We start from the raw sequence: 25,985 nt of genomic DNA on the forward strand, positions 1-25,985 counted from the left end.
TAGCTCTTGGGACGGCACCAACCGTGGAATATATTATGATTACCCATCCGGAGCACCAGTGATCATCTGGACTTTTGGTGGAGTTCGTGTTCCTCAATTTTATGTTCTTCTATACTGTGTTTTATACTGTTTCATACTTTGGTTTGTCTTTTCGTCGTTTTTTTGTGGTTTTTTTGTCATGTAGTTGTAAGTTGACTTTGACTTATTTACTATGGTTTCTGTCGAAGCTCATTCACTATATTTTTGTTTGATACAAATTGTTTACGCAATCGCTGTCTCCTAGACAGAACAATAATTCTGATTGAAGAGTCCTTGCAGGTTTCACAAAATTTCGTTATAAAATTTCATTGAAATCAGCAGTATTTGCTAGAGGCCTTTGAGTATTTATTACAGGCCAGGACAGGGTGAGGAAGTCTGTTCAATCGTATTTTTAAGAGAAACATTACTCATTGATAAAATGTAAACAAACACAAACACTTACTGTAAAACCCCTCAAAATTCTTCAAAAGTCTTCAAAAAATTATAGTACCTCGTACCCCCACAACCCAGTTAAACTAACGTCAGGGTCTAAATAAAGCATTTCCATTTAAGTCAGATTCATCAAATATACCGTGTTAAAATTCAGTTTATTGTCGAAATAAAATTGAGAATAGAAATGGGGAATATGTCATAGAGACAAAAACCAGACCAAATAGCAGACAACAGCCAAAGGTTAACAATGGGTCTTCAACGCAGCGAGAAAATCCCGCACCCGGAGGTTGTCCTCAGCTATCCCCTTAATAAAATTGTGTTACTAGTTCAGTGAAAATGGACGTCATACTCAACTCCAAAACATATGAATGAACTCTTATTAAAAAAAAAACACTAAAAAAAGCCTGACTTAAGACTGGCGCAAAAAATACGGCGGAATTAAACATGTTTTGTAAGATCTAATCACCCCTATATTTCTAGCCAATGGCAATACTCATAGTAAAACTTAGTTTAAAAGGGGACCGAGTCCGATTTCAGAAACTAAGGAAAATGACAATGATACATACTATTCAAAGGACTACTAGCAGTTACTGCCATGTCAGCTCCAGACCTCAATTAAACTGATTAAAAGATTATGTCTTTATCATATGAAAATAAAGTATAATCCCTCCTGTTAAGGGTTTAGTATCATGCCATCCAGTAGAGCCATGAGTAGAACATAACCCGTAGCATGCCAACAACTGGGTTTTAGAATAAATGTGTTTATTTCCGATGAAAAGACCTATGATTGAATAAATATTTATACTAAATAGGAAATCCATAATGATTTGACAATAGTATCGTAACTTTATCCTTTCCGAATAAGTTTGTTTAAAGGTTTGGTTTTGAGGTGAATGCCGATATGTTTGTGATTTGTAAAGAGTGTTACCATAAATTTTGGGATGTGATATACCTGAACGTATAAGATGTCTGCATGTTGATTTATATTTACAAATAATGTCCTTGTACTGATGATAAAATTTAGTAAATGTTTTGACTAGTTTGTGATATCGAAAACCCTGTTGTAAAAAAAATTCAGTAATACAGAGATTTCTTTTGTTGAAATTCAATACGTTGTTATATACACTAGCGAATCGAACAAGTTGAGATATATAAACACCATACGATGGTGATAAGAGAACGTCACCAACTAAAAATGAAAACCTGCATGTTGTGCTTTACATATGAATAAAAACGAATATATTGTAAAGTGTATTGATATCTTCAAGTTAATGTTTTTAAAATAACTTCGTAAAGAAACATACATTTTTTTTTATATTATCAAAATGGAAAAATAATGTGGCTTATTGTTGAGCAAAATTAAGATATGATCATGAACATATTACAAAAAAATCCTTTTAACATATCAAAATAGTGTAAATAAAACATTTATAAATGTAATAACAAAAATACCCAACTGCCAGTTAAATTCAAAAAGCGAAAGTCAATTAAACTGACAAATCCAAACGCTCGCCTATATCTACCAACAGAACGAGAGAAAAAATACGTCTCTTTGAATACACACACAATCTTTGGTACAAAAAATGCATAAAAATCTTTCGAAAGTTAAACGTTTTCTACGAATTTTCAATAGATCTTTCCTCTTTTGGTCCTTCTGAGCCACATGTGAGTTGTCCTACCTTTGTATGTATGGAAACACTTGGACCACAGAAATTCACAGGGATACTAATAGGATGATATGCTGTTGATCCCTTGGAATCGTCTTTAAACACACTTTTGAAATATGTAGGTGGTATTGTTACGGGAACATAATGTGTTCCAAGAGGATGAAGTACAAAGGCAGGTAAAGGCACCTGTTTTGAATCAAAACGACCATTCTTCCCAAAGTCATTCTGATTACTTGGAATTTTATTTTTCTCGCAATAACTATTTGAAGAACCATTTTCAGATCCTAAATATTGACTGTATTCAGTGCTAGGACTGGAAGTACTGTAGCTTATTATGTTTTTCTTTCCTTGTTCATTTTCACCCTCCATTGAATCTGAAGATCTATCACTTTTGTGATGCCAAGGACTTCTTTCTTTGGAAAACCTTTTTGTTATATTGTGCTTAAATTTGTAAGCATGTGACTTGTGGTAATCAATCTTACTGCCATTAGTGCCTTCGGATGAATTTTCCTCACTGGAACATGTACTACTTCTTGACCTGTTACTTTCATATTGCTCTGCTGTATCACCCTGAACAGACTGTAGTGTAATGCACGATACACTTCCTTCTGACAATGACTGGCTTCTGATACTGCTATATCCTGATGTTAGACTGGATGCTTGATCTGTTTGATTCAGCAAGGTACAAAGATATTCATCTTGTTTAATCATGGCCATGTTGTTTTCAGAAATGCCCATGCCTTGTAGCACTTGATCATTGCTCTGTGAGTTCAAATTTGAATTAGCAGCTTCTGACTTCAAGGAATCATCAGGCTTTACATCTTGGACATCAGATGCAGATTTTACTACAAAAGAAAACAACTAACATGAATTTTTTGTAATATGGAAAATGTAAGTTGAGAGAAAAAACTTTACTTACATGTACATTACATTCCGAGAGTAGATTTATATAGAGCTGACATTTTGTGTACATAGGAGATATACACATCTCCTGTTATTTATAATTTGCAACACTTTTAAAATAAGTATCAAAAATTATCAAATAATTAGAAACTAGTTATTTAATTTTTTACACACAAAAAAAAAACCCAATTAAAAAATTATTACAAATGTGCTTACTAAGTAATAAAATATACTACATAATTTTATATGAATATAAAAACATGTACATAATCGTATTTGTTGGGAAGCAAAATTGGATTCACAACATTCAAAACTCACCAAAATCTCCTAGAAAAATCAAGAATTAGACAATGAACACTGATTGATTAAGACAATACTCAATTATGACATTTCAAAACCTTGTTGATGATCATTGATGATAAGGTTGTACCAAATTGTTCCATTTTCTTCAGACATAAAGTGCACAGGTCACAACCTGAAAATCATCTTATCCAAACTATTCAGGTAACATCCAATGACAAAACCATTTAAGTTACAAGATAAACATTCATCATGCAGAGCTGTAGTGCAAAAACTAGTACTGGACCAGTACTTATCGACTGTTCAACCAATCTTAAACATAACCGAAGATTATTTTGAAAATTGCATCACCAGTTTTTGAATGGCTCACCCTATTTATGAATATCTGTAAAGATGTTCAGATAAACTACAGAACAACTGGTCATGAAATTTTCTTAATGACTTTCAGCTATGCCTAAGACTGTGAAGAAGAAGTCACAACTAATATGGAATATAGAGTATTAGTTTCTACACTCAGTAACATGTACACTGTATAACAGACTATTGTCACGACGGTATCTCATAAAGGAAATAATTAATTCAATGACGTCTAGTTTTAATCTGAATTCAAACACATCACAACTAAATAGATTTAGAAGTCTATTAGTCCAAGTAAAAGTCAAAGATATGTTTAGATTACTTACAATGAATCCAAACATTATAGACAATAGCCTGTTATTACAGTTGTTCCACACGTCACAAAAATATAACAAAAGAAACATTAAAATCATCATTGTTTATCATGTGCATCTGTGAAGCAGTGTTACTGTATTGCCTGTTGAGGCTTATTACAGAGCACAGATCTATGATTTTAAAAGAAGTAGATGCATTACCTTGAAAGAACAAAATGAACCCTGAAAACAACTGTATTAGTAGAGATTGACAAAATGTGAAAAAAAGATGTACATTTGTATATAAAAAAAATATTTTCTCAAGACATAAATGTCATGAATGTCAAAAACTATGATGTCATTGGCTGAAAACAAAGATATTAGATATATCTAAGACAAGCACATCTTTTAATCCAAAAAAACTGGAAAGAAAGTTTTAATTGGCACAGTATATAATTGACAAAATATTTTAAACAAACTGTTGTAAATTTCCACATCTGTCAGACAGAAATGGTGCATTGTTAGGGTACTGATTATTGATTCAGTTAAAAATGTCAAAACCCCTTTCTTCTTCCCAAAACAATTGTTTTTTTTTATCAAGATTAAGGGACCCAGTATAAAACAGTTCTGAGTTTAAATGACAATGCCTTTAACGATCAATCAAACTGGACCAAAACAATAAGAAACATCTTGAAATCGTATTAAATTTATAAGGTTATGATTGAAATAAAATAAGCACGAGTTACTTCCCTTTTGTCAACATACTGAAGGTTCAATTGTTAAAAAAAAATTATTTCAACTTTTGAAACGACTACTAGACTTTAGTAAAATACGTGTTTCTGAACAATTTTTATTTCTGTAGTCTTGCTTAATTCATTAGGAGTACTATCTTTCTCCAAAAATCAAAACTATGTCATACAGAGGACTGAAAAAAAAGGAAATTATTATTTTTATGTAAATATCTGAGGTCAAAGATTTGGTCATAAGTCATGTAAGTACAATGTAAGTCAACTGAAACAAAAGTCATGTGTTATTTAAGAAATAATTCTTTCAAGCCATGCTCTATGCTCATTTTAACATGGGAAGGCAATTTGTCAATATCTTTATACGGAGCATTGGCAAGGTGAGCTAAAAATTGCTCATAGAAGAGATATTTTAATTTACAGCGGTCATAAGTTCATCACAAGATCAACTGAGCAAAAGAAATCTGTAAAAAGTTATATCTCTCATCACACAACATTGTACATATACAAAGATAGTAATATATCTACAAGGAATCAAAACAAACTTGGGATTACTTGGATTACTTTCAGTAAGAGCAGGAATGATGATTGATTAGCTAGAACATCTGACACTATTTTGAAACAAAGCAATCAAAAGATTATTGAGTATGAGTATATTCAAATTGGTCAAGCAGCTTAAATAAAAAAATTATAAATTAAGAGAAAGACGATAGACATCTAGAGATGACAAAGCTCACACTGACCCTTTGAGCAAGATGAGTTAGATATAAATAACATGTCTTGTCGCTACACAAATAAGAACAATTCCTACCTGTTGATAACCGGAGGAATTTCTTACTGCTCTGGTCCAAAACGTTTGTCATCCTCTGATAGAAAGCATCTTTAGGGTCCAGCCCTTCTGTGTCGATTAATTGATGTAATATCTCCTCCTGACATTCCTTATATCCCATGTAAAACTTTTCCTGACAACATGGATTGGAACCCCCACCATCCGGTGGTAACTCTTTCGCCATCATTTCTACAATTATATCAATACAATAACTGAATACATTTTTGTATGAATGATGATGTTTAAAGGATAATGATCATCATGATCATATGATACAAGTTGCTTCTTGCCTCTAAGATGTTTTCAAAAAATGATACAAAAAGGACAGATGAAAGAAGTTAAATTCAAACCTGCTACAATAAAACATGGTTATATTGAAATTTCTGGGGCCCAGTGGTTTAATGGTGTAACCTAACTATAAACTTTATTCTTTAAATTGATAAAACAAATTTCGCTATACAATTGTGACGTTTGTTTTATCTCGGTTTGACAGTACTTATATCATACGTCAATGTAACTAAGTATGGCAGTTATTAGAACTCACATACTGATACCTGATACTTATATATCTGTATGCAGAATTTCATGAAATCACAATTATCAATCTCCCTTTTTTGTCCATCAAAATAATCTCTGAATGAACAGTACTTATTCGTTAAATCATTTTATAGAATTAAATGTAACTAGAATATTCAAATCCTATTTCATTGAAGTATAATTAATGAGAGGAAGTATTTAGTCTTGTTTGACTTCATTTTTTGGTGAAAATATTTCAGCTCCTTTTACCCATATATTTTCAATACCTTAACTGTTATAATGTTTCATACCTCTGAAATTATGCAAGTTCAACAGGTTTCGTATAAGCTTTGATGCCATTTCTATTATCTCTGTCTTCTCGATACGACCTTGACCCTGAAATATAGAGGTAATTATGATATTTTTTGGCAATTTACTATTAACATCTTGGATACATTTATATATCTAAAAATAAAAATGTCAATTTTTTTAGGATTACAGAAAAGTCAATAAGACATTTGTATATATGAAGTGAAGGCTCGAATATTAGGTTCTCCTAGGCCCTTCACCTACCAAACCCATATTCACACTCAAGATAAAGTATTCAACCTCAGTTCTCCAAAAATAAATCAGAATCAAAAATCTTGTGAGCACTGAAAGGCAAAGATTGCTTTATCTAACTAGGCAAATTATAAATTTGAGTTATCTTCCATTGTTTAAAATTGATGTTTCAAGTTGAATCTATTTTGATCACAGATATATACACCATGCATTACCCTCCTCCCTCTTTAATTATAAGTATTCAGTAAACAGAAAGTTGAAATATCCATTTTGATTTAAGTATTTTACCTGTTTCAAGTATCTTGGTGGGATAAGTCGACTGAGTTCTGCTAAGCAGTTATTCATGCGATCTCTTCGCCTCTTCTCTATGATTCTGTGCGACATTGGATCCTATAACAAATTACAAGTTATAAAACCATAAACAAAATGGTTCTGCTTTTTTGTTCCATTTAAGTTATATACATGTTTAGTACTATCAACAATTGAACTTTTTTTTTTAAAAGAAACAAACTTGATTTTGCAGTGATGTGAGAGCTTTTGCTTTGTGTCAGGTCTAAATGTGATTTTCTGATAAAAACTGAAATAAAAGTGCTCGTCCCATGTTGGGTTGTTGTCAAGTGCATGCAGGAATTTTTGTGTCATGAATTGTTTTCCTTCCTAAACAAAATCAATTTAGTGTCAGCGTCACGTAAAGTTGACAAACCGGTCAACTTGTTCAGCATTCTCATGCTTATAATAACTCAGGTTTATGACAGACAAGATAGTATTCAAAACTTACCCTTGGTAGTTTAGCCTTTTTTATAGACTGCATCTCCAATTCTTCTGGTGATATTGCAAAATTCAAAGGCCTGTAAAAAAAAAGTCACGCATTTATATAGTAAGATTGAGAATGTGTGAAAGAGACAACAACCCGACAAGAGTGCAGAAAACAGCCCACAGTCACCAAAGGGTCTTCAACACACCAAGAAAATCCTGCTCATGGAGGTAAAATATTTGCCAGAAGTTATCTTGAATTAACAAGTTGTTAATTTCTGTGTGATTTTGGTCTCTTGTGGAGAGTTATATCATTGACAATCATACCACATCTTCTTTTTTGTTATATTCATTATTAGGGCATGGGGACTACATACATGAGGATTGTATATAATCTACATGCACATGCAGTTTATACAGATATTTTTTGGTGCACATGTTGAAAAAATATATATATAGGAAACACGAAGAAGATTAGAATAGTGGTAAAAATATTGCTTATAATATATATTTAATTTTGAATTAAAACTTTATTATGGTTAACATGGTTAAGAAAGACAATATCAAATTGTTTGTAGTTAAACAATTAAGATGGTAAAAAAAACTTAAACAACTAAGTTTTTAATTTTGAATTTTCCAATGGACATGCAAGATTCTTAGAGCTTGGTAAGCCTGGCTGGTGTAGTATCAGTTCTAGGAATAGTATATTATTGCATAGCAGTATAATATTTCCCACAGAAAGTAACTAAAAGTTAGCGTGCAATAAATTCGATTATTGCACTAGTACAATAAATCTTCTAAATTCATGACGTCATCAACGACAAAATCTTAGTTTAAACCAATTTTTACTTTCAAATATTATATTGCTATACAATAAAAGGGTTATTGCATGAATATTTGAGAATATTGTCCCACGTAGAACATATATTGCACTCACAAGCTCGTACAATATAAAATTCTACTCAGGACAATAATCCCCAATATTCATGCAATAACCCTATATTATTGTACATATATGAATGCAGCTTGTGACAATGATGATGGTTTTCAGAGAAATCAATCTAAAAAAAATATTATATTTTTTGGAAGTGTACTTTGCTCACCAAAAGCTGGAGACTATTTTCTTAGTTTACTAGGGTACATACATCTGTCAAATATTTTTTCCACTTCTTTAAAATATCCCTTCGAGCACCTCTCACTTCCCAGGTGTACAGACACGTGCAAGTTTTCAGTCTCGAAAAATCACATTTTTATCGATATTTGGTTGAAAACATATAAATCTGATTGTTTTAAAACGTATGCATTTATATTTTACTTCAATTTTCTTCAGAGTCTTTTAAGTAATTAGAAATTCGTAAAACAAATAAAACATGCGTGTTAACACGTTTTGCTACATGACCTCGTAAAAATCAAATCAAATCTAAATAACATCTTACCTTTCTGTAATCTCGAGCTTTATTCTCTTTGCTGCATGTTCGTCCATGAAAGAATCAGACATTGAATTTTCACATGTATTCATTTTGTTTACATTCGACACAATAACTTCAAACAGCCGCAGTTCCAACTTTTATAAATAAAGACCACAGCACATCTCACGTGTCATAAAATGTATGCATGTGACGTTGGGCTATTTCTGATTGAAGTCACGTTGGCATTTATTAAGCTCCTCCTTCGAACAAATCTGCCCAGCGGTCGATATTGTAAAGAAATATAATTTTGAAAAGCTAAGATTGTAATTTAGTTTGATTTTTAGTAAATAAACTAGTTGAAATGGTTGGGATAATGTGCACAAATAAAACATTAATGTCGGAACACATGCACCAAAATTAATCATTGATTTTTTCCAACATAGCTCAGATGTATCAACATAATAACGGTAATGTTTAATATATTATTATTTGAAGGTGTTAAAAAAAAGAAATGTTCATCTCTGATTTCCGTACCCAAACCGAAAGGTAATCCCCGTACAAACATCAGACAGGTACGATACTATTGGGTGACTATAAAGTGCGAAACGAAATAGAGACGAATGAATAAACCGAAATAAACGAAACAAAATGAAAATTAATCAAATATATAATAACATCGATGCGAAATATATATACTATATCCCGTTGAATTTCAAGTCTTAGGCTGGATTGTTTATTGGAAAACAATAGATGAAAGTGATGAACAAGTGTTTAACGTCCAGTAGCAAATATTACATTCATATCGGAACAGGAGTACATGTAAGTTATGATGGATTGAATATCAGCATGTTTTATACCAGACATACATGCTAAATATATAAATAGGTAGTACATTATATCAAAAATATATGATATGATACAAAAATTTATCTATTACTTGTTAAATAAAAAGCTCGGTATTTTTTTCACAGCCGAAAGTCTGGGTGTTCATGGCTGTAATTCTATCCACAAATGTTTCCTCTTCGACACTTTTGTCGATTTCTTAACACACCAGATAAAACCAAACCAGAATGGAAAAAAGCTACACTATAACATACGCAATTTTTTAAATGTTATGCATTTTAAAAATCTTAATTATACAAACTATATCTAATTATTTATTTATCTAATTTTCGATAATGATACACAATGTACAATGCATCATAAGCCTATTTGGCTAGCTGAAAATTACTTGTATATATGAAAATTATTGTTTGCTATAATTCCGGTTGCACTTTAATATAAAAAAAATATTCATTCATTCATTTAAGAAAAGGGTAGCGTACAATAACCCCAGCGGCACCCCTTCTGACCCGAAGATGGGTATGTAAAACGCTAGATGAATTCGTAAAATGTAGATAGAAAAGAAAAGATTTATCGACTTTCAGCATTGATTTATTAACTTCATTTTACAGATCATTTGATTTTAACAATAATGTGAGTTCAAATATCTGCCGCTCTGGACTTTCTTTCAGTTTTTAGTTAATAATAATGTTGAAGAATACGGATACATTATAATGGGTACGGGGAAACCGTGGTTACACATTTATAGCCGTACCTGTCAATATGCTTTCAAACATGTGGTTAAAGTAAAATATCTAAAAAACAAGTTGCTTTCATGATAATCAAATTTCGCGAAAAGATTATAGGCCATCTTTTTTTTTGTCTTGTATGTTATTTAGATTTTGTTTGTTTATTTTAAGGGGATACCAATCTGTATGTGTCGCCTATCTTGTCGACACCAAGTCTTTTCAACTCTGCATCGCTTAGGGAAATTGCAACATTAGAGTCGATTAATCCAGAATGAATTTCGCGGGGAATTTTCGCCGCTATTTATAGATTTGTCTTATGGTATGATGAAATGGTCTTATGGTATGGTGAAACGGTATTATGGTATGATGAAATGGTCTTGCAGTGTAATCAAATAGTCTACTGGTATATAAGAGGACACCTCTTGATATAAGAATTGTTAGCTCGATATCAAAATATGTCTTTATAAAATAGTTATATGACATAATGGTATGACAAAATTATTTCGTTTTATATCGAGATGATTGTATAGTATTTAAATGTATCGTTATGATATACTGAGGTCAGAAAATAGTATGAAAAAATTGATTAATGTTACATGTATATTAAGATGTCTTTATAGTATAAAAATGTATCTTTATGACATACCAATATCACATAATAGTTCAGTAAAATGACAAATCAGTATAAAAATGTAGCTCCGTGTTATATCAAGATGTCTTCATAGTATGACATATTATCTTCATAACAAAGTGAAATGACAGAATAGTATGAAAAGGTAACTCCATGTTGTATCAAAGTGTCTTTAAAATATATAAATGAATCTTAGTGATATAGCAAATTGACAGAGTCTTATAGTCAAATATCGTTATAGTATAGAACATTTGCTTCATGATATATCTCTAACCTTAATTATATGGTTATTCTTATCATAAGGCAGCTGTGGCGTTCCATAAAACTGTCTGTTGTTAACCTGTGGTTTACATGTTCTTATATACTACTATAGTCGCCGTCACGTAAAATTGGCACTATGATTTTTGTCAAAATTTTGTTAAATATCAGCCGTGTTCACTCGAGATGATGTTTTTCAATTAGCGGAAGAAAAATCCAGTCCAAATATCCACTACTGTCCTACCTTTTATTGTGTTTGCAATGTATAATCCTGACCTTCACATTTTTCAAGATTATTTACATTGTAAAACCGCCATCTTGGTTCTATGAGGATCCCTGATTTACACAACATTCGTTACTCTCCGGTAATATCATTGTCATTGATGATACAATTTCCCGCGTTTTTTGCATTATGATGATTAAAAGCTCCGAGAACCACGAGAAAATAGACAGCAGGTGGAATTCCACGGCAACACTTCCAGTAATGACAATGTCGGATTCCACCATAGAATATAATCTTGGATTATGTGAAGGTATTGATTATACAGTGCAAATACAATAAAAGGTAGGATTTTTGGAATGATATTTGATTCCGCTAAATGAAAAACGTCATCTTGAATGTTGTTAGTTTAAAAAAAATCAACCAAAAACGCTGTGCCAATTTTACGAGACGGCGACTATATATAATTTATTTAAGTATTTTTCTGTTCTGATGTTCTTTTGTTTATTTGTACTGTATCCCTGTCACATAATGATATCATTTGAGCGTCAATTTTATCATTGCCATATATGAGAAAGGTTTTGCTAGCCATAAAATTAGGTGCAACCCACCATTTTTCTTAAAATGAAATAGAAAAATCTTATTAATATACCGTCAGAACATTTTTAATTTCTGAACAGATTTGCATTAATTGTATTCTTAAATACAGATGAGAATTTTTTTCTCCTATGATTAAAAGAGGGACAAAAGATACCAGAGGGACAGTCAAACTCATAAATCAAAAATAAACTGACAACGCCATGGCTAAAAATGAAAAAGACAAACAGACAAACAATAGAACACATTACATATCATAGAAAACTAAAGAATAAGCAACACGAACCCCACCAAAAACTAGGGGTGATCTCAGGTTCTCCTGAAGGGTAAGCAGATCCTGCTTCACATGTGGCACCAGTTGTGTTGCTTATGTGATAAAAAATCCGGTAAATAGTATAATTCGGTAGGTCATATTCATGAAAGGGAAGGGGATTGTAGTTACGACGTAAGGAACATATCCGATATCATTTGTGAAACGGTTATTCCATAACCAACTCGTGATGGCGTCCGTAAACTTTACGAAGGGATGATTTCAACTTCACCATTTGGAACTCTTGGATTAATAGCCTCCTTGTGATAACATTTGATATATTCTGATGAATACTTTTTTTTTTCACTATTATTCTTATAAAATTTTCATATCGGAAAACATCATATCTACATTAAACAAGTATTAACTTTTGATCTGATTTTGATCTAATGAATATAGAAAATACAGAAATGTGTATGGTTGTGCTTGTGTCCTAAGGCAGGAGCCTGTAATTCAGGGGTTTTCGTTTGTTGATGTGTTACATACCCTTTTCGTTCATTTTTTTGTACATAAATTAGACGGTTAGTTTTCTCGTTTGAATTGTTTTACATTTGTCATTTCGGGGCCTTTCATAGCTGACTATGTGGTATGGGCATTGCTCATTGTTGAAGGCCGTACGGTGACCTACAGTTGTTAAGGAAGTACACCACTAATTAATGGCCTTATTGCTTTCTATGTTAAATTCCTCAATTTCAAGTGACCACAGCTCTTTTATCTTAAGTTCAAATAAAGTGACAATCATTGCATGTCAAAGCAATACCTTCTAGTGTCCTGTACTGAAAAAATCAACATACCTTACATGGCATATAAGAAAGAACTGGTTCCCCGAACTTCGGATGTACCAAAACAGGTACTTCCGATCTGACAAAAAGGCAAAATGTACCCTCCTTTTTAAATTTCATGCCATTTTTTTTATTATTCAAATGTATCAGTCAAAAATTGTTCTACAATGATCACCAGTCATGCAGCTTTCATTTGATACCAAAATTAATAAAATACTCTAAATATTTTGAAAGTTATGTCCATGCGTAGGAAATATTTTAAGTTAAATATGTACTACTTTCTGGTATATGCTTTCTGGCCGGGCCCGAATTAGTGGTGTTACACCTAAAGTTGTATTGTTGTTATAAGAAGTATTTGACTGTAAGAGGTACAAAAAAAAGCTGTTAAGTTCAACTGCTGTATATCTTTTTTATAAGATTTTTTAAAATAAAAAAAGACTTTACTCAATTTGACCAGGGAACCTGTAAAAAATTCAAAATTATTTCAGTGATTTTGTAAAATCATATGTCAAAATCAAGTTTTCATTAGCTGAGTTTGGATTCGTATTCGCGTTATGAATGCATGGCGGGAGGTGCTTCCCCTTTCAGTACACCATACTTGATTCATTTTGAGTTCAAGCGATTCACTCAGGTGGTTTTTGTGAAATCGATTTCTCTTCTTAATCGATTTATGAGTTTTGAAGACTGTAAAACTATTGTTGCCTTAAAATGTGTATAAGTATTAGAAAACTCACAAATACTACTAGAATTAAAATTGTGTAAACCAAACGCGCGTTTCCTTAATAAAAGACTGATCAGTGCCGCTCGAATAACAAAAATTTAAAAGGCGAAATAAAGTTTGAAGTCGGAGAGCATTGATTGCCCACATTTTTGAAAGGTTTTGCCAAATGTAGCCTATGTTATACATAAATCCCTCTACTTTCTTTTAATTGAGTTCAGATATTATATATCATCGGGTCATATGAATTCCTACGTCATATTTTTGTATCATCCATATTCCATGGGTTTCGATTGCATACCCGTATGCATGGTGACGTTATTTCCTGGCCCACAACAACATTCAACGTGAGATATGTCAAACATGTGAATGTCGCTTTTAAAAACGTAAACTACTATCCAAATCACCTGTTTAGCCATTGTTATTATCATGGTGTGAAAAACATGCGTCACTAAATCAAAATTTGAGAAAATTTTCTGAATGGCATCTGCCTCTTGTACACCTGATCTTAGAGTCACAGGACCTTCATGTGGTATATAAAATGATGGTCAAAATGGCAATTTTGTAAAATATAGAAGGGAGTCAAACTCATCATAGATACAAGGATAAAATAATTTTACGTAAGACACGCGATTTGTCTACAAGATTCACTTGTGATGCTCGAAAAACAACAGTTTAAAAGGCTTAATAAAGTTTAGTAGTCGGAGAGCACGTGGGACCCAAGTTCTAATAGTATTTGCAAATTACAGCTTAGATAATCTGTAAACCATGCTCTAAGTTCCTTCATTGCGTTTAGATTATACATAACATATTTAAGATATATCGCCGTGTCATATGTTTTCCTACGTTATACATTTTTTCATCAACCAAATAACATGGGTTTCAATAGCATACACGTATACATTCTTACTTCCTGTTTCACAACAACACTCAACATGATAAATGTCAAACATGTGCAAAGTCGCTTTTAAAAAGGTTCACCAAGCTTAACTTTTTAGCCATTTTTGTAATGTCAAAAATATTCGTCACCAGAACAGCTGTTGAGAAAAAGATCAGCATGGAATCTTTCTCTTTGACCAGATCTTTGGGTCACATGGCTGTGATATAAAATAATTGTCTGTAAAACGTTTTCTAGTATTAAATATACAATTTAAATCTAATTTTATATAGTCTTAATAGTTAAAGATGAAAACAGTCATAACTTTCATATCTTAACCAAAATCTTCAAATGACACCTTAAATTTAAAAAACAACGATAACATGTTGATTCGAACAAAAAGTTGTCTGAAACTGGCAGTATCAAAATGCTTGATTACTTGATTGACAACATATTTGTTGCATTTGGCGGACGTATTTTCAACAGATTGTCGGCATTCCTATTGGAACCAATTGTACCTCTCCTCTTGCCGACTTGTTCCTTTATCATTATGCGGCTGACTTCATACATGAATTTCTAAGGAAGAAAGATAATAAATTAGCAATGTTCTTTTACTTTTCTTTCCGCTATATAGATGACGTTCTCACACTAAATAACTTTTAAAATTTGGTGACCATGTTGCACGCATCTATCACATCGAACAAAAGATAAAGGATACAACAGATACATCTAAGTCTACATCTAACCTTACGACAAAAGAGATGATTTCAGCTTCCCAATTGTGAACTTTCCATGTCTATGTAGCAACATTCCAGCAGCGCCTGCAAACGGAGTATATATTCATCAATGGAAACGATTTTCCCTTGCGTGTATTTTCTATCATTATTTCCTTGATAGAGTGTTGCTTCTCACAAGGAAACTATTAAACCATGAATTCCAAATTGTGAAGTTGAAATCATCTCTTCGTAAATTTTACGGACGCGATCACGAGTTGGTTGACCGTTATTGAATAACCGTTTCACAGATGATATCGGGTATATTCATTATGTCGTAACTTCATCCCTTCCCCTCTTCACGAATGTGACCGACCGAATTAGACTACATACCGGGTTTGTAATAACATGACCAACACGATGGGTGTCACATGTGGAGCAGGATCTGCTTACCCCTTAGCACTTAGGATCACTCCCAGTTTTTGGTGGAGTTCGTGTTGCTTAGTCTTTACTTTTCTATGTTCTTTCTATTATTTTCATGTTTTTTTTTTTTTGTTAAGCCATGACGTTGTCAGTTTATTTTCGATATATAATTTTGACTATCCCTCTGGTACATGTGGTATATTTCGTCCCTATTTTGTAGAAGCCAAGTGCTATAAGGGAAATAAATTCATCCTAGATTCACGGATTAACATTATTTTACGCCATTAGAGTCACCAGTGACGAGTTTAAGTCGAGAGATAAAGACAATATTAAATTTAATCGCATAAGATATCAACATTATTGCTGGTACTGAAAAGTAGTAAGTACATATTTTTGTGATTTAAGCAATTAAAAAATATCAAAACATAGCATAACATAACAAGCTTTTCAAAATCCTGTTCATATGTACATAGAAAATCAACAGTTGAAAATGTAAGCATGGAAATTTGTACTGATATGAATACCCATAACACGAAGATATGTATTATGAAATTCAATATTTGAAAGTGATTGTTTTTATCGTTTTGATCTAGTATTTGTTTTCAAACTAAGTATACATTGTAGAATAATTTTCATAACGGTTTTCTGAGAATGTTTCATGAATACATGTTATTTTTTATACTTGATTCCTTGAACAAAACCTTTTTTGTTACTAAGTTTTTAGTAGGGGAACATTTTGTTCTCATCAGAAATGAAGTTCGATATTTTTATGGCCCCGCAACGAAGTTGTCGGTGCCATATAGTTTTAACCTTGTCCGTAATCCTGAAATTATGTAATTCCGTCATTCCGTCATTCCGCAACAAACCATTATACGAAGTTTTTTTTCTAAACGCCTTCACATATTGGGCTGATTTTTGGTATGTGAGTTAACCATGATGAGTTTCAGATCAAGTTTAAGTTTGGTTCTGATCGGCTCATTTTTGCCAAAATTACGGGCTTTGGACTTTGATAAATTGTTGAAAATCACAGTCATACGGACTCTTTGTTTTATACACATCCAGATTTTGAGCTGATTTTTTTATATGTGATACTACGATCATGTTTGTGTCCACATGTGTTATTGAAATTGCAGATTTTTCACGTTTTTGAGACGGGGCCATTCGTGTCGCTTTCACACATCTAGTTTTTATCTAACTTTTGACATGGTCAGGGATTCAGAATAGCCAATCGCACTTGCTGATAATCTAAACTTGAATGGTTATATTTTACTACAAAAATAGGGGGGACGACATCGTGGCTACATAGGAACTTTACCGTGGTCATCTGTGACTAAGCTATTAAAATGGATATTATAAGAACATTTATCGCAGAGAACAGTGATTAAAAGCCAAAAAGCTTGTATTCCATCAGATGTTTTTGTTTAACAAAAATGTATCCTTACAATAATAAATCGTATGAAATCTTGTCATAATGCTTATTGTTTATGTAGGAATTGTAGGGATGATCGTACCTGTATTAAAAACACGTAATTAAATCAGATGTCAGATTGGTCATGCATTATCAAATAAGAAAATGTAAACAATGTGTGGAGTTATCTAAATGTAGCTTCCTGTTAAGGTAAACCCATGCATTGGTATATTATTTAATGAATGAAAAGCCATACTGTTATCGACTTCTATCTTAGATTAAACCGTAGGACATTTCAACACCTTTAAGTATTTGTTGAAACCAATATCTATCGAGGTACATCACGAGTTTCCGGAATTCTGAACTCATGACATTTCAGACTTCTGTTAATGATATTAAATAATTGTTTAGTAAGGATATACTGATTTAGTTCACAAAAAGATTAGCTTCGTGTCATTTGTGAGTTTGTACAACCCTAGTAGCAGTGCCACAGCGGTTGGATATTTAGTCTTTCTGGAATTACCACCAGAGATGGCAGCTCTTATGTGGGCAATGATACATCATTGATACGTTCACTTTCTGAAAATTTACTGTGCACCAAATATCAAATTAATCTAAACAACACGGTTTCCTACTCTTTGCATAAAAAGCCTAAGCTATATTTTGCGATAATTTCAAAACAGTCTGTTTCAAGTGATGAAAATCATTCTAAATCTTAAAGATGCACAAATGCATATATTCTCAAGAACAAATTAAATATATTTATCTTATAAACAATCTGCATATTTCTATGCCTAGCAAACAATATTTTGCAAGCAAATTCTGAAAATTGCTTACAATATTATCCTGAACAGAAAGCAGAGGTCACCATAATAACAATCTGTCATTTTTAAACGACAACTGAGTTCAGTGAAAACTATCAAACCAAGACAAAAGATAGAATACTTTGATTCAGGTATATTTAAATTTTCAGAGTTTGGCTTACTGTTTGACTCTTTTCTGTCAAAAGAAGCCACCTCTAGATAGTCAATTCAAATCAAAAGTAAAAAGAATACAAAAAAGCTCAACAATTTTAATTAATTTACAATGTAAATATGTAAAATAACCTATATTAAACTACATTCTTTTTTCATTCAATTGAACAAATTAGGAAGATGGTTAAAAGAACGACTTTAATAACCTTTTTCAATTTCTTATTCTCTGTATTTCCCGCCGTTATATATGATAACTTTACTTTATATTCAAATCTTGTTTGTAATGAGACAATGGGTCGGAAATTACCCTATTTTTGCAAGATTAGGAAGGGTTGTTTGAATAACTAAAACCAATCCATCTGTGGCTAAAATGTTGAATATTTTCATTGGTTTTTTTAAATTTTATTTTTGTATAATTTCCTTTTTAGCATGCAAAATTCCCATCCAACATATAAGTATGTACTCTTTTTTTGTAATGATAATTCTACTGATTGGTTGAATTACTAAAAAGGAACCTGGTAATGTGCCACAACAAATTATCTAAAAATACAAATACTGTAAACAAAATAAAAGAAAAGAACATATAGACCAAAAAGATTTGGGTAACCGCCACATTCATTTGAATTTACTATTGCGATCTAGGATTTAATTTTTTGTAATTAATTAATTTCTGTCTGGTATAGTTTCTGCAAAAAAGACTAAACTAGTCTAGTATTTGTAGAACTTATTCGGTAGATCATTTTTGCATTTACTTTTGATATTTACTAAAGGTGTTTAGCTATGGAAAAAACACAAAATGAATAAAAAATTGTATGGACACCACAAAATAACTTTTTTTGTAACTATTGCTCTTTGTGGTTGCTGTATCAGTGGTTATGTTGGAAAGCAATGTAAATTGCACAGTTTGAACAAAGTGATGAATTTACAGATACATGAGTTGAAAAATGTGTTTATATTTCAAAATTGATCAGTTATACAAGAGATTCAGAACAGGTGAATAAATGCATTGATATAGGAGTATTTCATTATCACATATTCATTGCACGTTACATTACATTTCACTTTGTTTAATATCTAAGAATAAAAACTTTCGACCGCACACTTTGAATTCTTTTCCGATGAAGATAAGAATAGGCCAAGATGGTAAACAGTAAGAATACGCCTGACTTGTGGTATTGCTATTTCAACAAGGTGTCTGTTATTTAAAAAAAGCACTGAAAAGTTAACTAATGTTGAAACTGTTGCATAGTGCAAATACTATATCCTTTTCTTTTTTTTTATTTCAAGATCACTAATCGCAACCTGTTTACATATGCATATTCTTTTTCCATTCACAAATTAGGAAGATGGTTAAAAGAACGACTTTAATAAACTTTTTCAATTTCTTATTCTCTGTATTTCCCGCCGTTATATATGATAACTTTACTTTATATTCAAATCTTGTTTGTAATGAAAAAATGGGTCGGAAATTACCCTATTTTTTCAAGATAAGGAAGGGTTGTTGGAATAACTAAAACCAATCCATCTGTGGCTAAAATGTTAAATATTTTCATTGTTTTTTTTAATTTTATTTTTGTACAATTTCCTTTTTAGCATGCAAAATTCCCATCCAACATATAAGTATGTACTCTTTTTGTAGCAAACACTATTTTAGCAAGCAAATTCTGAAAATTGCTTACAATGTTATCCTGAAGAGAAAGTCGAGGTCACCATAATAACATTCTGTCATTTTTAAACGACAACTGAGTTCAGTGAAAACTTTCAAACCAAGACAAACTATAGAATACTTTGATTCAGATATATTTAAATCTTCAGAGTTTGGCTTACTGTTTGACTCTTTTCTGTCAAAAGAAGCCACCTCTAGATATTCAATTTAAATCAAAAGTAAAAAGAATACAAAAAAGCAAAGCAATTTGAATTTATTGACAATGTAAATATGATAAATAACGTATATTAAACTACGTTTTTTTTCATTCAATTGAACAAATTAGGAAGATGGCTAAAAGAACGACTTTAATAAACTTTTTCAATTTCTTATTCTCTGTATTTCCCGCCGTTATATATGATAACTTTACTTTATTTTCAAATCTTGTTTGTAATGAGAAAATGGGTCGGAAATAACCCTATTTTTTCAAGATAAGGAAGGGTTGTTGGAATAACTAAAACCAATCCATCTGTGGCTAAAATGTAAAATATTTTCATTGTTTTTTTTAATTTTATTTTTGTACAATTTCCTTTTTAGCATGCAAAATTCCCATCCAACATATAAGTATGTACTCTTTTTGTAGCAAACACTATTTTAGCAAGCAAATTCTGAAAATTGCTTACAATGTTATCCTGAAGAGAAAGTCGAGGTCACCATAATAACATTCTGTATTTTTAAACGACAACTTAGTTCAGTGAAAACTAACAAACCAAGACAAACTATAGAATACTTTGATTCAGATATATTTAAATCTTCAGAGTTTGGCTTACTGTTTGACTCTTTTCTGTCAAAAGAAGCCACCTCTAGATAGTCAATTTAAATCAAAAGTAAAAAGAATACAAAAAAGCTCAGCAATTTGAATTTATTGACAATGTAAATATGTAAAATAACGTATATTAAACTACGTTCTTTTTTCATTCAGTTGAACAAATTAGGAAGATGGCTAAAAGAACGACTTTAATAAACTTTTTCAATTTCTTATTCTCTGTATTTCCCGCCGTTATATATAATAACTTTACTTTATATTCAAATCTTGTTTGTAATGAGACAATGGGTGGGAAATTACCCTATTTTTTTTTTTAATTAGTAAGGGTTGTTTGAATAACTAAATCTAATCCATCTGTGGCTAAAATGTTAAATATTTTCATTGTTTTTTTAATTTAATTTTTGTATAATTTCCTTTTTAGCATGCAAAATTCCCATCCAACATATGAGTATGTACTATTTTTTTGTAATGATAATTCTACTGATTGGTTGAATTACTAAAAAGGTAATGTGCCACAACAAATTATCTAAGAAAAATACAAATACTGTAAACAAAATAAAAGAAAAGAACATATAGACTAAAATGATTTGGGTAACCGCCACATTCATTTGAATTTACTATTGAGATCTAGGATGTAAAAAAATGGGAGAACGTCTACAACGTGAGGAGCTTGACATGTTAGAAGTCTTCACCTACAATATGTGCAGCTCCATTTGTGTGTATACATATTTTACGTGCCCTAATATTTCTTTGATATCATGTTTTAAACAAAATGGCTATTTGATCATTAAGTAAAGACAATTCATAATTTATATAGAATCTGTAGTAATCAAATCAAAAAAAAAAATCTAAGAGAAAGGAAGGCTTCAGACCAAATGCAATGTCATTCATATATAATAATTTTTTTTGAAGGGCCGTTACTCTTTTATACATTTTTAAAAATCTTTCATCAGAATTGATTTTTCAAATACATTTGATAAAAATTTGGAAAAAAATGTGTACATTTGAGGGCGCTTACAATACAGACTTTCACGTTATTAATTTTTTTTGGGGTCTAAAACCTTTAAAAAAAACCTCATTGATACTGAATTTCGATTTTTTTTAGCGAAATTGTTGATATAAATTGTCTGTTTTCAAGTCTGGTTAATTCTGTCATTTTTTTTCTTCAAAACTTATACTTTATAGGTTTACAAACCTATAGTATAAGTTTTATAAAAAATCTGGCATGAATTGTACACGCGAGAGCACTGAAAATGCAATTTTCCATATATCTTATGTTTCTTTTGGGCATAACTCTGTTAAAAATGGTCCATCGGCCCTCATTTTCGAACTTGTCTGAGATATTGCTTATTTAAACTTCTAATGATACAAGTTTTATAAAGACCTGACAAGAATTAAACACATGAGAGCACGAACCATGCAATTTATGTTTTCAAGGTGCATAACTGTTTCCATTTTTTTTAAATCAGTATCAGGATAGAGACAATGTCGATATAAACCTACGATATCAGTTTTTATTAAAATCTGGAAAGCATTATACACATGACTGTGCTGATAAGACAGGCGAGACAGATGAATGGACGAACTGAAGGACGCCACGTATTTTTTTCTCTACAACGCGTCAAGTTATTTGTAAAATCAGAAAGGTGCCTGTTCTAAGAGCATGTTTTGGAAAAATTAACACATAGTCAAAATCTTTAAAAAAAACTTAATGGTTTATATACATAATAAACTGTTACCGTGAATATGTAAAACAGAAGTCTGATGGTACAACATTTAAGATGTATACACAATAAAAGGGACATGAAAACTACAATTTAAGAGAACCTTTTAACTTTGATGGTTTGGGGGTCGTGGTGTGGACGAAAAAGCATTAAGTTTATTTTTCATTCTTTCTTTTTTTTATACCACACAAGTATCAAGTTATTTCATTTTCCCGTCTGCTTGATCAAATTTTTCATTTTTATAAATTTGCGAATTTGATAAAATCAGGAAATTTGGACCGGTGAAAATATACAAAAGTATCAATGTTTTACTACTTAATAATTACTTTTGACAGGTGAAATTCAGTTCATGTGTCAAATTTCTAAGTGTTCTTTTAAAGGTTTTGCATTGAGCTCGGTTAATTGTTATCAAATACATTCTATATGATATAAGGACTTGAAAACAGATAACCGATATTTACATGATGTTTGAAGCGTTTTGCATAATCTATGAATAACTTGAACAGCTCTAGGCAAGTGCTACTTTTACAAGTATTTTATTGAATGTTAAGGGAGATTAACGCATTTTATATCCATTTGAACATAAAATCATCGTCCATCAGATAGCCAAAATAAGGAAAGCAATTACACAGCGAATAGTAAAATCACAAAAATACTGAACACCGAGAAACATTCAAAACGGAAAGTCCCTAATCAAAAGGCAAAATCAAAAGCTCAAACACATTAACCTAATGGAAGACACCTGTCATATTCATGACTTGGTGCAGGCATTTTTTTACAGGATAAAACCGGGTTTTATAGCTAGCTAAACCTACACTTGTATCGCATTCGCATACAATTCCAAAATATTGACAACAATGTGTGTTTTATGCATTACCCGTATGATGTCAGGTGTTATATTTAACCGTCTGTACTGCCAAAGAAAAGTCACAAGTCCGCATGGTCGTTCGTATAAACATCCCATTCGTTTCGAGTGACAAAACTCATAATTTAACTTTTTAAATCAAATAACATTGTTTTCTTTAATTATCATCTGTTAAATCTTAATTTGTGGTAATAAAAGCTCTATATTTTTTTAAATTTTATAAGTAAACACTGTGTGATCTTGTTCCTTCAGGATCAATAATATAATATAAACTCATTATAGATACCATAATTTAAAAACTATGCCAGAAGCAGGTTTTTTCTACAAAAGATACATCAATGACTACTTAATCAAAAAGTGAAAAAGCCCAAATAAATATCGAAGTTTAAAAACATTGCGAACCCAATATTCTGCAAGGTCTTGCCTAATACATCTAGGTTTATCTATTGTTTTTCAAATTTTACTAAAGAGTCATTCTAACCCATCAGTCGAAAATGAGATGACAAATCCATGACAAAAAAGACAATAAAGATAGTATACAAAACACAACATAGAAAACTAAAAATCGAACTAGGTAAGTGATTTTTCAACCAATTACCCTTTCAATTAGTTTGAATTTTATAAAAGTAGATATGAACAACTTGACCTCTAATTTGGTTTTTTTAATTTTTCTCATAGAATGACATGTAAACTGTATAATTATTTTGCAATTATAATAATACTGGTAATCAAATATTTGTTCCCATTTTTGTTGTTGTCTCAAATGTAAATCTTTAAGTTATGATTATTATAAGTCCTTAAACTATTCCTCTTATGAGTTCAGTATATTGACACGAATAACACGCATACATCATTCATAAACAACAACCTCAAATGTTGACGACATGTTTTGGTGAAACGTCAATTAGATTATTTAAAGATGAGGAAACGTGAGTATAAATTGAAAAACAGCGCTTTAATTTCTAAGAGCTAATGGAACCTTCAAATGTCAAAAACTTTTTATATTAAGCATCTGGCATAAAAGTACTTGCATTCACATACGTTTCACCAAATTTTACCAAATATAGATCACGATTGTCCAGCACGTGTTGATAATTAGTGGGCTTGATATTTATGCGATAATCAAAATTGTCATTATTTACAACTTTGATCGAGATCTGTGTACTGAACGCTCATGAAAAACAACTTGTGAAAACTAGTCAAAACCGACTTTGTATGGAACAGATACAGCTGTAGCAACGTGACGGATTTTAAATGTTGTTATTATGTCTCCTTAAAATTAGGGAGTTCGTAATATGCAATGACGAATGTTAAGGGTTAGAGACAAAAGCCTATTGCAAAACAATACTCACTCGGATATAAATTTCCTAACAAAAGAACGGATGTCATTTATTCTTTACCTATAATAAAGCTAACACAATATACATATACAATATTAGGTCAATGTCAGAAAAATATCAACTTTTTTGTATGAGGCTGAGAAACTGGGGAAGGGCGAGGTTCTACCGAGCCCTTCCCCAGTTTTGCGCCGAGTACAAAAAAGTTGATATTTTTCTGACATTGACCCAATATTGTTTTTATACTGCAACTTAAATAAATAAATTCATAACTATTTAAATTCTAACACAAATTTCAAACTTATTTTCATCCCCTAGTAAACCCCTGACTGTGGAAAAAGTGTTCCATGATGAAATTGACATTGCACAAAATATAGCTGTGTTACTATTTTAGGAAATAAACACAACTAGTTGCAGTATAAAACTATAACTGTGGAATCGACCCCAGGACATTTTGTCATATCAGATTCAAAGAATGTAGAGAAAAAACGAGTCTTATTGATACTTCAATGTGGCCATATTAATTAATCTGCATGGTCATCAAAGACATGTTTATTTAAAGTTGTTCTTACCGAAAGATTATGTAAACTAATTTGGTTTAAACTGTCAAAGCAGAATTAGACGATACAACATCTAAATACAAATTCATAATAAGTGAAAGACGTCCAGGGATTGCTGAAGATCTACAATATAGGTGGTAGTCATATGTAAACCGTTTTAGAAAAATTATCCAAAACTAGTTTACTATTCTTCATTCGAGATGCACACTTTTCTCGCCATTTAATTCATAACCATTATACTTAATGCAATGCATGGTGCATCGACAGAATAAAGTCTCCTGACTATTTCTTGTGTGTTGTTCTTTTAGATCATATAGCCAGAAAATCTCACCTTGGATACTAAAATTTTGTCACATATTGTTTTGATTTTTTTGAAGAGTTTTTTTTTCATGAGCTCATTTGATTGACGAAGTCCGTAAATAATGGACATGCATAGTTCTAGCGTATTTAATCGTAAACGCCATAAGATTTAACAGATGGTATGTGACTGCTGAGAAACGAATGGAAAATTGACATGTATAAAGTCGTACTATGAAAAATAAAGATAAACACAATATCAATATTTTTAAATAACGCTACATATGAAATCAAAAATTGAGCAACAAACATCCCTAACACAAAAATTGGGTTATATCTAGAAAGCAAGTTAACAAATTTGAAACATTCTTTATGTATATGACCCTTTTAACTTGCTTGATTCGAAGTTCACTGCTTAGTCTTTTGTAAACGGAACGCGTGCATCGG

General features: G+C 31.4%; 1 protein-coding gene across 1 annotated transcript; it reads right to left on the reverse strand.

Annotated features, from left to right (window-relative positions):
• Nucleotides 1-2,016: 2,016 nt before the first annotated feature.
• LOC134725069 (uncharacterized) lies at nt 2,017-9,006 on the reverse strand. Its single transcript, XM_063588574.1, has 6 exons — nt 8,830-9,006; nt 7,419-7,488; nt 6,929-7,030; nt 6,391-6,475; nt 5,546-5,752; nt 2,017-2,983 (listed from the first exon to the last, which is right to left on the reverse strand). Exons 1-6 carry the CDS (start codon nt 8,910-8,912, stop codon nt 2,088-2,090), a joined length of 1,443 nt encoding a protein of 480 aa, XP_063444644.1. The 5' UTR covers nt 8,913-9,006; the 3' UTR covers nt 2,017-2,087.
• Nucleotides 9,007-25,985: the final 16,979 nt, after the last annotated feature.

This window comes from Mytilus trossulus, chromosome 1, assembly GCF_036588685.1.
Source record: "Mytilus trossulus isolate FHL-02 chromosome 1, PNRI_Mtr1.1.1.hap1, whole genome shotgun sequence".
Taxonomy (NCBI): Eukaryota; Metazoa; Mollusca; class Bivalvia; order Mytilida; family Mytilidae; genus Mytilus; species Mytilus trossulus.

Bases quoted from the DNA above. Each gene is read 5' to 3' on its own strand.
- LOC134725069 (XM_063588574.1), bottom strand. From the start codon at position 8,912: ATGAATACATGTGAAAATTCAATGTCTGATTCTTTCATGGACGAACAT. The intron at 7,489-8,829 runs GTAAGATGTTAT...TTTTTTTTACAG, and splicing joins AAGCTCGAGATTACAGAAAG to GCCTTTGAATTTTGCAATAT. The intron at 2,984-5,545 runs GTAGGAATTGTT...TTTCTTTTGTAG, and splicing joins ATTCCTCCGGTTATCAACAG to TAAAATCTGCATCTGATGTC.